Source organism: Theobroma cacao, chromosome 1 (assembly GCF_053813885.1).
Source record: "Theobroma cacao isolate CCN51 chromosome 1, ASM5381388v1, whole genome shotgun sequence".
Lineage (NCBI taxonomy): Eukaryota > Viridiplantae > Streptophyta > Magnoliopsida > Malvales > Malvaceae > Theobroma > Theobroma cacao.
This window is the reverse complement of record NC_142639.1, coordinates 40,099,029-40,114,245: the sequence shown is the minus strand read 5'-3', so window position 1 is coordinate 40,114,245 and position 15,217 is coordinate 40,099,029. Positions and strand designations below refer to the sequence as shown.

Genomic DNA, 15,217 nt, shown 5'->3' with positions numbered 1-15,217 from the left:
AAAATTAGAAAAAGGGAAAAACTCAGCAATCCGGACGCCCTAAGGACGAAACCGTAAAAAAGAAAGCTCCATTTTCTCCGCTAAGCCCAGAAACGACTATGAATCAACCCGTTTCTCTTCTCCACTCTTCTTTCTAACTTCCTTCTGTGCCACCAAAATCAAAAAAACCCTCAAACCAACAAAATCATTTCATTTCTCTTCAAAAATCCTTTCATTTTTTTCTTCCCTTCAACGGATCCGTGCAGAAGCACCCTCAGTTTTCAACCTAATTTACGATCTAACCTTCCTTCTTTTTTTGAATTAACAAACCCTAGCTTCTTTCTTTCGTTCTTTTCTTTGAGGGCCCTCTGCTTTGCCACTATTTACGGCGTTACCTTTTTGCAAGAAACCCTAGTCTTTGAATTTTTTCCCCTTCTTTTTTGTAGTTGTGTACAGATTTCGGTTTTTGTAGGGTTTCGAATCTTGGGTTTTTTTTTTTGGAGTTTAGGGTTGTGATATGAATAGTAGAGGGCGGTATCCACCGGGGATCGGCGTTGGCCGGGGCGGCGGAGTGAACGCGAACCCTAGTTTTCAGTCGAGGCCGCTGCAACAGCACTACGTGCAGAGGAATTTGGTGCAGAATCACCAGCAGTTTCAACATCACCAACAGCAACAACATCACCAGCAACAACAGCATCAACAGCATCAACAGCAACAACAGTGGCTCAGGCGAAACCTGTTGCCCGGCGGCAATGACTCCAGTGTCGTCGATGAGGTCGAGAAGACCGTTCAATCCGAAGCTGTTGACTCAAGGTTTCCTTTCATTTCTTCGTGTTGCTGTTGTTATTTGTATTTATGACTAAATCTATTTTTATTTGTATTTCGTGGTGTTATTTCTCTTGATATATCTTGAACAATAGAGTATTTTACATATAAAATGATAAAATTATTAGTGCTAGGGTTTGATTTAGTCCCGAACTCACCATTAGTTAGGAAAGTTTGGAGAACAGTGAGAAAGGACTGGATGAGGGAATGGAAGTTTATGTACTACATTTGTGCTTACTTTTTACTTCTTTGTTTCTTAAATTGTAACATTTTCTATGACAGTTAGTCGCGGAGTTTCCTTGTAGATGCTATAGTTTGAGACTTAATCTTCATGTGATTTTTTACAAATTGAATTTCTTGCCCTGCCTTTCCTACTAACAAACATATCAGGTTTGTTGAGTATGGTCTTACAGTTATTTACCCTTTTCTTTTCCTTATTCAGCTCACAAGATTGGAAGGCAAGGCTAAAGATACCGCCACCAGATACACGCTACAAAACAGAGGTATGCTTGTTAATGATATTTTAATCATGTAGTGTTGAAGTACTACTTCCTTGTGCAGGGTATTGTTTAGCAAAACTATCATTTTAAACATTTCTTGAAGGCTATGCTTTTGTCAGTTATGTTAAGAAGGCAATTGCAGCATAGGTTTTATATATTGAAATGATAAAAATTCTTCTCCTTGCCTTGGATGGGACTTTGATAAAGTAGTTTCAGGTGCTCTCATGAATTATCATCATTTCTGCTTAAAGACCATAATAGCAAGAAGATAGGGATTAGAATGGTTGATTCATACTTAGAAGGATTTGTTAAAGCAGCTATTTTGGACATCTGTTGAATCTCTTGAGGATACTATAATGATCCCAATTTTTACCATTTAATTTGTTCATGGGTGGTCCAAAGGACAAATTGCGATCTTACTTTTGTAATTCTGGTAATGCAGGTGGATTACTCTTTATTAATTCCTGGTATCCTATGATATACAATTATACATGGACAGTTTTCAAAGTTTTTAATATGTGAACAGTGATACCTAGTTCTCTGATGTTGAGGCCTTCTGGCTTGAACTTGCACATCTGAGTGCTATTTTTAGGCCTGCATTAGTTCATCCTTGGTAGTGCATCATCTTATTTTTATGACATATATCTCGTGAGAGGGCATGATAGTGATTCCATGGGTATTTGGAGATGTTTCCATATCTTTTAATGACATGTTTATGTAGTGATCTGCCTAGTTAATTGTTTCCAGGATGTCACAGCTACTAAAGGAAATGAATTTGAGGACTATTTTCTGAAACGTGAACTTCTTATGGGAATATATGAGAAGGGTTTTGAAAGACCATCTCCCATTCAGGAAGAGAGTATTCCTATTGCTTTAACTGGAAGTGATATTCTTGCTAGAGCCAAAAATGGAACTGGGAAGACAGCCGCGTTTTGCATTCCTGCCTTGGAAAAAATTGACCAAGATAACAATGTTATTCAAGGTTAATTCTCCATCTATTGACTTATTTTTTTGTTGTATCTGTTTGTAGCAATTATAGGCCCAGTTCAATGGTAATGGGTACTGCTAGTAGGATAGCTTTGCCATTTCAATTATTTATTATTTTAGTTGCGTGATCTGCATGTCAATCAGATAGTGGAAAAGATTGCATGAATGGCATTTGCTGCATTTTTTTAACTGAAATTTGAATTATGGGCATTGGCATGGATGGACACCGTTGAGTGAAGGTCAAAGTTCTGCACCATTTCCTGAAAAAGTGCATTATGTCTTCCTTCTTGCAAATAGGTTCAACTTTTTGTGTCAGTCCAGGCATAAACTTTTACTTCTCTTTCAGAAACCTGCCCTAATTAAGTTCTTTACTTGAAACTTTCTTGGCTTAATTTGAGATATGAGTCAATTTCATATCTGACTTCTCTATTATATGATGTGAAGTTTGTCACAAAGAAATTATCAATGCCTCTGCTGGACTTTGGTTTTACTTATATTATCTGTGGGGTTTCTTGTTTTACTCAATGTATGTCTTTCTGCTCAGTTGTTATACTTGTTCCAACCCGAGAACTGGCTCTTCAGACATCACAAGTGTGTAAGGAGCTTGGGAAACATTTACAAATTCAAGTCATGGTCACAACTGGAGGTACCAGTCTCAAGGATGATATCATGCGATTGTATCAACCAGTCCATTTACTGGTTGGAACCCCTGGCAGAATTCTAGACCTTGCCAAAAAGGGTGTTTGCATTTTGAAAGATTGTTCAATGCTTATCATGGATGAGGTAATTATTCGGTAGTTTCTCTGTATTCATCTTTCAGTTTGATCTGTTGTCCTTTGTAAGTTTAACATGAGAATATTTGATGAAGTTGAAATATATTGGATAAACATGGAGGAAGAAAAAATATATATATATTTATATATTTTATCTTGGTGAACAGTGATTATGTTGGAATAATGGTTACTTTCTTGTGTCTTTTTCAGTTGGGTGGGATGGGGGGTTAGGTTGTGATCTCCTGAGAATACATTTGCAAACTATTTGCCATTGATTGAACTGGCAGAGAAAGTATTAATCCTGTTTATCTTGTTTTTACAGTTTACTGGTTTCACTCCAAAGATCCAGATTTTAGCTGTTGTCTGCATAATTGATTATACCTTTGCTTAAAGAATTTAAATCTAATTGGAAATACTTAATTCTTATTTGTAAGTTAAGGCTGAATCCCATTATGCTATCTTTTTCTTTGGAAAATTTAACTGATATATGGTATATGTAGTTACTGAAGTTGGTTATGTCGTCAAGTTTTCATTTTGCGTACTCACTACATTAGGTACCTTGAATCCCCATATCTATTGTTCTGTAAAATGTCCATAACTAAAGACTGAGCACTATTATCTTCTATTCTTATATTACCCTTTGATCTTTTGTATGAATGTTAGTTTTGGAGCTAGAATTCCGAAGAGTGAGTGAATCATTGGCATAATAATTCTTAAAAAGTTTCTGCAAAAAGGAGGCAAGACACTTTCTGTTGTCTGCTTGATTTTAACTTCAGATCTGCAAAATCTGATGTTTTGTGTTTTGGTTTCTTTCAGGCAGATAAGCTTTTGTCTCCAGAGTTCCAACCTTCTGTAGAGCAGCTGATACGTTTTCTTTCAGCAAATCGTCAAATTTTGATGTTTTCAGCCACATTTCCTGTTACTGTTAAGGACTTTAAAGACAGATACCTACATAAACCTTATATTATTAATCTAATGGATGAGCTTACTCTGAAAGGTATTACACAATATTATGCTTTTGTGGAAGAAAGACAGAAAGTCCACTGCCTAAATACTCTTTTCTCTAAGGTTTGATCTTATATCAACTTTTATCTAGTTTCTCTCTTTTCCTCTTTCTTTGGATGAGATGTGATGTTTTTTTTCTGTCTCCAGCTTCAAATAAATCAATCAATCATTTTCTGCAACTCAGTTAATCGTGTGGAACTGTTGGCCAAGAAAATTACAGAACTTGGCTACTCTTGCTTTTATATCCATGCTAAGATGCTTCAGGATCATCGTAACAGAGTATTTCATGATTTCCGCAATGGTGCATGCAGGAACCTTGTTTGTACTGGTATGTGTGCCATGCTGTGTGTTTTTGGGATATGAACTATTGTGCTATTTGATTACTTAACAAATAAACCAATGGTGTTCAGCCTATATGGTTTCTTGGACTTTCTTTTGCTGTCTTTTATGTTTTAGGCATTTTATTTTTCATTTTCATTTTCTTTGTTTTGCTAGACGCCATAGCTAATTTCTCTAATACCTACTATCTAAACCCACCGCTGCTTATCATGTTTAGTGTGCTCTACAATTTGAGCTATATTAAATTGTCAATATATATGGTACTTGTTGAGCTATATTATTGAAGCTTTGATTTGATTTTTTATTTTTCAGTCTTAAGGGGGGCATAGTATTTCTTTCAATCAACATACTCATTTTTTTGTTTCATTAAAATTTTTTCCCTATGCCAGTGCAGAAAACGGCTTTATTCTTCTTAAGCATTCTATGATTCTTATATGTAGAATAATCTCCTAACGATGTACTTATGCTTGCTGCAGATCTTTTTACAAGGGGAATAGATATCCAAGCTGTGAATGTTGTTATTAACTTTGACTTTCCCAAGAACTCAGAAACATATCTTCACAGGGTATGTTGGTTATGATATTATCTCACTTGCAAGTTGCAACATCTTTATCTTTTTATTTTTTGTACTTATCATGGATATTCACTTAATGGGCAGGTTGGTCGATCAGGAAGGTTTGGCCATCTTGGTTTAGCTGTGAATTTGATCACTTATGAGGACCGCTTTAACTTGTATGTTATATGTCACAATATCTCTACCTTTTTTGACACTATAGCTTGTTTATATACATTGAGGTTCTTCTGATTCTTTAAAATGACTTATAATATATTTACATTGAGGTTCTTCTGATTCATTGAAGTGTTATATGGTCTTCTCTAACAGGTATAGGATTGAACAAGAACTTGGGACTGAAATAAAGCAAATTCCTCCTCATATTGATCAGGCTATTTACTGCCGGTGATTTATGGTGGATGTTTCCTGTTTAGTCTAAGGTGGTAACAATGGTGAGCAACTATATTCATGTCCCGTTTTACTATACATGTATGGAGTGATTTCTTTGTTATCTTTTTCTAATGTTTGCAATGTTCTATTATTTCATCTCTTGCTATTTATATATTGCAATAATTGATGATGTGCAATTATTTGCATGTTTGTTAGGGTTAATGAAGCTGGTCATTCAAGGTGTTTGTCCATGCACATGGGTGCGCATTCTAAAAAGTAGTTGGTGTTGGTGGAACACTTTTAGTTGGTGCTGTATGTGTGTAAAGCCTTGAATGCTTCTATTGGTTTCTCAAATTTCATAGTCCTGAAACATTAACAGGATAGTAGGAGAGAGTTTAGATGAGTCGTGCTTTTGATTTAGTTAACATATGGTATGGTACTGCCTTTTTTTAGTCTGATGATGGTGGAATTGTTTTTAAGGTTGTACCTTGTACAAGAAATTTATGTCTTGTTTCTGTTGGTGCATGTGCTCATCTTTGTTATTTTCAATAAATAAAAGCATCGGATAGGAGTCCTAATGTTGGCTTTTGTTTGGGACATCGCATTTGCATTTTCAATTTTCTTAAAAGACCTCATTACTTCTGTAACTCCATAGGTGACAGAATCTGCCACTTGGTGGTAGTTAAGTATGCAGAATCATGTTGAAATCCCTACCACTGCTGATCAGAATTTGGCAGGCAATTTGGATGTATTTGGTTTTAATGCACCTCTTTTTTTTTGTTTTTTCGGTATTTTACTTTATCATAATGTTCCACCCACCAATTACTCTCTAAGCAACTCAACTTTATGTTTATATTCTAGAGCGTGGACTAGCAGCTTTTCAGAAGCTGACTGATGGTAAAATCCAAAATCTTGACGAGGAAATGGAGATGAATGTTTCAATTTTTATGGTAAATGTGGAAAAGGACTAAAGGTAATTGGCGTATTGTGATTGAAGCAGTTCTATTTGGTTTCGACTGCCAAGTAGAGCATGGATTGGAATGGTGAACGAGCATTTTGGTCAATTTTTATGGAACAAGTAATCCCCGGCTTGGAACGTCAGATTGTCTCATTTATTGGACAGCTATAGAAGAAAACGGATCCTTTTGGCTCTTTCCCAAACCAATTCAAAACACAATTTCGAGGTGCATTCTCAATAGTTGCCGACATCATAAATGCAAGCAATTTCCACAAGAAACCGTCCTTTCTCCTTTCCTGTGCGAACCACAGTTTGGGTCTTTAGGTGAAAAATGCCAGAAATTAATATTTTCAACTCAAGGATTTCATCATTTAGGCACAAAGAGATGCAAACGTCAAAAGGCTGCTGCTAGGCTCGCTTTATGTTATGAGGTAATTATTTCGAAGGCAACCACCCCCCCTCCCCCCCCCCCCCCCCCCCCCGGTATTTTGCAACAGTTTTAGAACTAGCAATTCATTAAGATTTTAATATTAAATTATGAAAATTTGGATAATACTAACAATAGAAAATGCAACAAAAGAAGAAATTAAACTGATGGAAAAAATGTATACAAGGAGTAGTACACTAGAGACGCTGATAAATACAGGGCAGGGTAATAGTACATGCGCACACAAGTAATTATGAATCCGGAATTACACATGAAACAACAACAACTGTCGGTCCCGACGCTTCATGATCAGAGAGTGAATCTGATTGAATCCGAAGACGAACCTCAACACCGCACCACACGACAACACACGCCCTCTTCGCCTTGGCTCTGCTGTTTTTCAATTGTTTTTTTCTTTTGACTAGCTATTCAGCGCATTTATTGTACTGAAAACCTGAAAAGACTTGCCATTGGCATTCGGCCATTGCCCTCTGCCTTGACATTTATTTCACTCTTTGTTTTTTTTTTATAAATATAACAGGAAACAAACAAAACCCACGATCTTTTTTATTTTAAAAAGGAAAATAGAGTTAAAGCAAAATGGACCCTTATTCACTAAAGCAAGGCCATGTTCCATCACGTGTCACCACGTGACTTATTGGTCTATCCCCGCCCCTCACTCTACTCCCCCAGTCTCCCCTCCCCTCCCCTCCCCTCCCTCCCTTTCGTTTTGAAAAGCTCCTTAATTATCACTTGCTGAAAACTCCGGCAAACCCTATTAGCCTCTCTGTCCCAACAAACAGTGTTAGTTTCTTGGATTTTATCTTTTCTTTCATTTTTTGACTAAACAAACAAAAACAAAGTGTGGGTGAGAGTTATTTCATGGTGTGTGCATCCCATGCATGTCCTTTTCATTGCCATTACTCCCCTCTTTCCCCATAAATTTTTCTATGTCCTTTCTCTGTGAGAATTTATTATTAATGCTTTCCCTTTCATCTTCATTGCACTCTTTCTCTTCCTCTCTCTCTCTCTTTGGGTTTTTTTGTTCTTTTAATTTCTTTCCAATTCTGTGCAGCTCAAACCCTCAAGAAAAAGGAACCCTTCATTAACTCTCTCCACTTTTTATACAAGTTGTTGTTTTTGCTTTTTTTTTTTCTCTCTCAATGATGATTTTCAACTTTCAAGTTTCTTCAATGTTGTGATTGTCAAACATAAATACATACACTGGTTTATATACCCCATATTAATTGAAAAGCAGTAGAAGCCAGCTTGAAACTCGCTGATCGTTCTTTCTTGCACCCACTTTATTATATTTATTTATTAGATAATCACTTTCGATTTGCCTAGATAAGATCGAACTTGCATTTAAAGCATCTCTCTCTCTTGTTGTACCCCTTTTAAAGTTTTTATGTGAAACTGTATGATTTGCTCCACAGCACTTGTCACTCAAAAACACACTCTCTTTCTTTTCCTGTCTCTCTTTCTTTCTTAGTAGAGGTTCAGCGGGAACTCAGCGAAGTTCCTTCTTCTCAAAATTTTGAAGGGTTTTTTGTTGATCTTTTTCATTTAGTTTGTTTGTCGTTTGGAAAAACACTGATAAAAGAGAAAAGATGGGGAGGACACCATGTTGTGACAGGAAGGGTTTGAAGAAGGGGCCATGGGCTCCTGAAGAAGATGAGATTCTTGTAAATTACATTAAGAAACATGGCCATGGGAGCTGGCGTTCTCTTCCTAAGCTTGCAGGTTTGGTCGCCAGACTTCAGTCCAAGAAAACCCTTTTCTGATTTTTTTTTTCTGTTGCTCTCATGTACTTTTTATAGTTTTATTCAAGTATACACTCTCTTTAAGCATTTTGGAAGTTTCTTTGTGTCCTCTAAAGCAAACGCTTCCAAAGTGCTGTGAAGACACCCATTAATTGTTTTTGGACTGAAGGGACTGATCCGACATTTGGATTTCCCATGCCAATATATTATGGTGGGATTATCTTAAGACTTGGCTTTCAAGTTAATATCCTACTTACATTAATGATTTACTTTAGATCTGTTACTGTCATCCTTCACCATCCGAAATTTTGTTTCTGGTTTGATCTATTTGTTTTTGACCAACACTGCTTGCCTTGATGAAATCTAACCAAGAACTACCTTCATGCGTATGTACTCGTTACCTTCTTCCTGTTTCTTAAATGTGTCCTTTTTCCTCTGGCGGGACACACAAACAAATTTATTAGAGTTTAAGGCAGTGGTTTGGTAGAAAAAGTGAAAGGATGAAAAGTTGTTGCAGTGAGAAAAATTGATTATTAAAAGAAGCCTTTTCACCCTTTCGATGAAGCTCACAACTAGAACCAGTAATTTCTCCATATGTTCTGCCACTTCTTTCTTGCTTTATGTTAATTCATGGTGTTTATGACGCACAAATCATTACAGGTTTTTCCTTAGGCACTCGAATGAATCTTAAAATATATGTGTACTACTATATGAAATTCAGCTTTTTATCCAATTGGGTTTCTTCATTGATAGGTCTTCTTCGGTGCGGTAAGAGTTGCAGGCTTCGGTGGACAAATTATCTTAGGCCAGACATAAAACGCGGTCCCTTCACCCTGGAGGAAGAGAAGCTTGTCATTCAGCTTCATGGCATTCTTGGAAACAGGTATTTTGCTATTCTTCTTAGCTTTGTTTAAAGTTGGAATTAGCTTTTCATGTCAGAATGATTTTCGAGGAAATTAACAGAATTGTTAGTATCAAACGCAAGGATGAAAAGTTTCCTTCTTTTTCATCTTCGTGATTTTCACAGGTGGGCTGCCATTGCTTCTCAACTGCCAGGAAGAACCGATAATGAGATCAAGAACCTATGGAACACTCACCTGAAGAAACGCCTAGTTTGCATGGGTCTTGATCCGCAGACTCACGAGCCATTTACCCCTTGCGGCCCAACCACAGCTGCACCTACGTCTCCTGCCACTCGCCACATGGCTCAATGGGAGAGTGCTAGACTTGAAGCGGAGGCTCGCCTTTCAAGGGAGTCATTGCTCTTCAGTTCACCACCATTGGGGAAACCTGACTCCGATTATTTTCTACGCTTATGGAATTCTGAAGTTGGAGAATCCTTCAGGAAGTTGAATAGAGAAGACAAAACTGCTTGTCAAAGCCCCATATCTCAGGCATCTTCATCGACAAAATGTGGATCAGTTTCAGCTGTTACCATTGATATTTGCCCCAATATAGCAGGGTCCTCTACCCCAGCAAGCAATCAAATTGAGGATACAGCATGCAAGAGCTTCAAGTCTTGCACTGAGGACCCAGTGGATGCATCCGATTCATCATGTTCAAACGAGTCGGAAGATTCATCAGACACTGCACTACAATTGCTGTTGGACTTTCCCATTAACAATGACATGAGCTTCTTGGAAAATGTTGATACTTATGCCACATCTCACGCCATGCTGACTGACACATCTTTTATCTCCCCCTCTGAAGGTTATCTGAAGGCATGATTTGTATAATTGTAATGCCCTTATTGCTTGAATTTTGATCTGGGATTTTTAAGTGCCAAAAAGCCAGTTGTGTGCTAAGGTTATTGCCCATTGGCCTAACTTTTTTGTATGCTAGGCAATTAGCTGGTTGGCAGAGGTGATGCCACCATGGAAACCCAGTTTGTTTATTATATGTGGTAGATAAGAACTCCTTATGGCGTTTGGAACTTTTAATCGGGGATTTGCAAATTCTATTTTCCCAATATTTGTTTCACAGTTCTGACCCTGTAAATTGGGTTGACAATATTGATTTCCACCAACACATACATACAAGTTCAAACACCAAACCAATTGCCCTTTGTTTCTTCTCCATTGTTTTCTTTGAACTCCCGAAAGACACTTTACATTTGTAACAGAGACAAAAAGGTTAATATAATGAGACGTGCAGCATCACACTTGTGTTTCTCAAGATCATGACGACGTCTTGATTGTCATCGACATCAATCACCTTGCCTATTTTTTGGAAGTACTTTACTTGAGTCGGGTTTAATTTAAGTTTACTCTAATACCATTTTATCACAGTATCATTACTTTTTTTTAAAAGGTTAATTTGATCACATGTGTAACGTATATGCTTATAAGCTTTCCAAGATTTCTTTACTTGCCCAATGTAAAATTGAAACATTTTACTCACTTTCTCTAAAATGCCTGACAAGAAGAGATGAACGGAAAGAAAAGAAAAATGGTTAACCATGAAGGGATGAAACTTTTTATAAAATTCCCTCCAAAAAGAACATTCTTCAATCCTTAAAGAAAGGTAAATGCTTTGACCAATTCCATAACCCAGATATGAAAAAAACCTCAAACTTGTTTCCAAAGAAACAAAATTTTATATTTCTATATGAACACATTCAATAGTAGATATATCATATCTGTGTGATGTTCCCACTCTGTTTAGACACAAAACAACATTGAAACAGACAAGAAATATACATATGAAAACTGGGAGTTACAAGCAACAAAAGCATGCAACGAAAACAATGAATCACATCTGCTCCACTACCAGACCGGAAGCTTGTAACTTCAGAAACAACCAAGGAGCTTTTTCGGAGTTTGTCCAGTTGCACGGTATTTTGCAGCCATCTCCTCTGCCTTGAGGACTTCTTCTCCACGTTTGGCTTCAACCATTGCCCTCTTTTCTTCTGCTTCCTTGTGAAGTAAAGCTACCTTGTTTTTCATGTTCTCTGCATATTCTGCTTTCTTCTTTTCCAATTGTTCCTATAAATAGTTGCACATGTTAGAAGTAAACCCAGATGGTAAATGATTTCCCAAGTATATCCAAAGCTGCTCGCCCTAAAACTTTAAACTCTAATTTCCCAATTGTTATATAGCAACATAATGTGAAGTGGCAATTCAATTTTACTGATTTTTTGGAGAAGCCAAGAGGCATTTAAACCATTCGTCCGAACATTAAAAGTGTAAATGAAAGATATGCAGTAGAGGCCAGCTACCTCAATTTTTCTCAGTTTTGCTTCCAGAGCTGCTTTCTTGCTGTTCTCCCATGCTACAATAGAAGAAAGCTTTTTCTGGGCCCTGCTCACCAGTTTCAGTAAATTTGAAAGAATATTTAGCAATTAAACTCCTCATAGAAGATTAGCAAAACTATAAAGATAACTTGAATCGTTACAATTTGGAAACTCATACACCAATTGATATTTCAATTTATGCAAGATAAGGATATAGTGGAAATGAAAGAGGATTTTTGGAGAAAGCCTTACTTATTCTCTGCTTTGGTCTTTTCACTATCTTCCCATGCCCTGACGAATGATAACCTTTTTTCCTTTTCAACCTCTGCAAGAGCAATATCTGGAAAACAGAATATGAGGAAATTAAATCACTACATTCTGCAGAAATGATGATCTCAAACACCTTCCTTCCATAACACATGAAACTCAATAAAGCCATTAAATTAACAAGTTGCATATGATAATAGAAGGATCAAAGAAGTACTGTGAAACACTTACCCCTATCATGTGATCCTCCTGAAATTTTCTTCGGCGCAGGCTCTGGTGCCTCTGTCAAAATACAGACAATGTTAGAATCCCCAGAAGAGTGATAAGCGATGACCAACGATGACAATTAGCTTAAGAAAAAGTTAAAGTTGTTCCCAGGCTTTTGGGAAAGAAATTCTATTTACTTAGCATATATCTTTTTTTATGGGTGAAAACAAGGAAAAGAAATTTACCCAATTTCATTAGAATGAATTTTCTTGTTGAACTAGTGATGTATAGGTTTGATATTATGAATTATAAGGTAAAGCATTGTCCCAAGGGATGGTTACATCAAAGTTGCCTACATTGCTTTTAAATGTAGGCACAAACCAAGTTACAGATAGGTTTTATCTCGTCCTTGGGACAGCAAGCTTTTTGATCAACATTATAACACATAATACATTGAAAAAAGCGTGGCATATTCGCTTATGAAGCACTTAAGTAAGAAAAAAGAAGCCCAATAAACAAAATCCTAATGATTAATAAAAGCAGGAAACAGTGTTTCCATTGATGGATGCTGACCAAGAATGGTCTTCAGTACAGAAGCGTGTCTAATTTACTACAGCAACAAATTTAAAGGGTAAAGTTAAAAAGAAAAAAAGAAAAGAAAACATTTATGCCATGATGAGATTGAATTTTGATTGCAATCTTGAAAATAACTTTTAACTGGGTACATCATCGAGTTAAATCAGAGCTCACTCTCCAAGGACTTTAACAACAGTAGAGTGAGAAAAATATAGTACTTAATGTTCTTGATCATGGTAAAACATGCTCTAAAACAGTCACCAAATTGAGGAATCCAGGAATTTCTATCAAACAGAAAGAATATAATACTAGAATTGAAGCTACTTTTTCCATCTTAAAAGCAAGTATATAAGACAAGGTGTAACAGCACAAGTCGTGTTTTCAAAGCAACTTTAAGCAAAGCATAATTATCCAACTTTCAAAATAATGAAACAAGGGCCCCCATAAGCATTATTAGATGCCATGATAATAATTGTGGAAAACCTGTTTCCAGAAACCCTAAACCCTGCCACCCTAATCATGTTCTAGTAGAATTGGGTGTTCTATGCAATATAACGTATGATGAGAGTGAAGATGTCTTTTCAATTATGATTAATAGCTATAGATAAAACGAGTATAGTGACAAACAAAAGCATCCCATGCATAACTGTAATGGATTATGAATTAATGATGGTTTGAGAAAAGTAAATGAATGGTCTGGCTAATTAAGCATCCCATGAAAAAGCCTAGTCTCAAAAGCAAGATGCTACGTTTAGAAAAATTATACTTTTCTTAGGAAACCAGTTGTCATTTTTGAAGGAGAATTAATTAGAAAGTAAAAACTTTATCAATCAGACTTGAAACTGTACAACAAAGCGATCAAATGACTGTTTAGTCAGTCTAACGGGATAAAGGGTTAGAAAAAAGGAAGACAAAGAAAACCTCACACACATCAAAATCAGGAAAAGAAATTGACTAATCGTTGATTGTTTCCCACCTTTTGGATTAAATCGGATTATATTTCTAAAAACCACAGACCAATAGAAAAGCAACTAAAGGTAAAATTTCTTAAGAAGAAAATCTTGTAGTTCATAGTTTTGCACTCTGTTTTCCAAAGATCAGTTAAAACTAGTAGGAGCTAATTGGAAACTGAATTGAATGTGAAGTTTAACGAATAAAAAGGATGAAAATTCGAAATCCAAATTTCGATTATATGAACAAAAATGGATTTTTTTAGCTTATGTATAGGTGGTAAAATTAATCTATAAATTTGAAAGAGAAGTTTACCAACCATACAACATTAAAGAAAGAATTCACCGAAGAAAACAAAAGGAGATGAATCCATCACCAATGAACAATTCACATTAAGCAAAATCGATCACCAAGAACAATGGCAAATAAATTCAGTGTCTACTGACTACTGTTAATTTTCAGCTGATTTCTTCTCCATGACTGAAACAGTGAAGATTTTGCCACCTATTATAAGTATGTGTGTGTGTATATATATATATATATATATATATATATATATATATATATATCCAAACGCAGATTAAGCAAATCTTATAAATTCCAGTATTCAAACGATTTGGACGTTGAAGCTAGATAGAACAAGACAAATAGGATGGCAGTGGCGAAGCTTACTCTCAACTACGGCAAGAGCCTTGGAGTCGTCCGGTTTCTCCTCAGTCGGCGGAGGACGAACTGCAGTTTTTTCCTCGGAGACGGCCTTCGGAGGAGGAGCCTCGGCGACCGGCGGTGGAGCCGCGGGCGTTTCAGCTTCAACCTTCTTCACTTCCTCCGCCATAATTTACTTGCTTACAAGTACAGCTGGGTGAAAAGCAAAAAAGAGATACTGGTAACGGATAACACTCGAATATCTATATTTAGCGACGTCTGCTCTAACGATGAAACCACCTTTATATCTACTCTGGACTTTTATATCCTACGCTAAGTGTGTACTTTAACGGTGATTGATTGCCGTTGAGTTTTCCTTTTCTTTCGATCCGACGGTTGTTATGTCTTCTACGGAGACGATTAGCTGTAGATTGGAAATAGGGTGTGGTACCTTTTATGCCGACAGGTAAAGCGGTTACACTGTGCCACGTCCGTCGGCAAGTGAGATACGACGACGTAGAGTGGATATAAACCAGAACATCGTGTACTCATAGGCCATGGCCCCCATTTTTTTTTGATTGCTTTGACAAATTGAATTCTTTGACGATCAACGACGAATCAATCCCCACTCTCCCTTGCCATGTCTGCTGTCACTTTCCATGGGTCTCTCCTGTCCAAAATATCATTTAATAATTAAAACAATAATGCAATTAATAAACAAGAAAAATAATACTAAGTTTCTTGTTTCAAGATACTAACGCACTAATTATGTGAATAGTTTTTTAAGTATTATGTATTGAATTATTATTACACAAATAAATTATTGATATTTAATACATT

General features: G+C 36.5%; 3 protein-coding genes across 5 annotated transcripts; 2 read left to right on the top strand and 1 right to left on the bottom strand.

Annotated features, from left to right (window-relative positions):
* The first annotated feature begins 1 nt into the window (after window position 1).
* On the top strand, window positions 2–5,946 carry LOC18614173 (DEAD-box ATP-dependent RNA helicase 8). The gene is made up of 10 exons (XM_018124670.2): window positions 2–792; window positions 1,247–1,307; window positions 2,052–2,286; window positions 2,836–3,074; window positions 3,881–4,132; window positions 4,217–4,397; window positions 4,885–4,973; window positions 5,067–5,140; window positions 5,292–5,413; window positions 5,568–5,946. Exons 1-9 carry the CDS (start codon window positions 497–499, stop codon window positions 5,368–5,370), a joined length of 1,506 nt encoding a protein of 501 aa, XP_017980159.2. The 5' UTR covers window positions 2–496; the 3' UTR covers window positions 5,371–5,413; window positions 5,568–5,946.
* Window positions 5,947–7,493: 1,547 nt separating this feature from the next.
* Window positions 7,494–10,454, top strand: MYB17 (myb domain protein 17). 3 transcript variants are annotated; one of them, XM_018124678.2, is made up of 3 exons: window positions 7,494–8,479; window positions 9,253–9,382; window positions 9,527–10,454. In XM_018124678.2, the coding sequence occupies exons 1-3, from the start codon at window positions 8,347–8,349 to the stop codon at window positions 10,224–10,226; spliced, it is 963 nt and encodes a 320-aa protein (XP_017980167.1). In that variant the 5' UTR covers window positions 7,494–8,346; the 3' UTR covers window positions 10,227–10,454. The 3 variants fall into 3 exon arrangements, with proteins under 3 accessions (XP_017980167.1, XP_017980174.1, XP_007051857.1); XM_018124685.2 differs by lacking the exon at window positions 7,494–8,479 and adding an exon at window positions 8,493–9,080; XM_007051795.3 differs by lacking the exon at window positions 7,494–8,479 and adding an exon at window positions 8,493–9,159.
* A 601-nt stretch (window positions 10,455–11,055) lies between these two features.
* LOC18614171 (uncharacterized protein At3g61260-like) lies at window positions 11,056–14,667 on the bottom strand. Its single transcript, XM_007051793.3, has 5 exons — window positions 14,405–14,667; window positions 12,230–12,280; window positions 11,984–12,071; window positions 11,717–11,798; window positions 11,056–11,483 (listed from the first exon to the last, which is right to left on the bottom strand). The coding sequence occupies exons 1-5, from the start codon at window positions 14,565–14,567 to the stop codon at window positions 11,289–11,291; spliced, it is 579 nt and encodes a 192-aa protein (XP_007051855.3). The 5' UTR covers window positions 14,568–14,667; the 3' UTR covers window positions 11,056–11,288.
* Window positions 14,668–15,217: the final 550 nt, after the last annotated feature.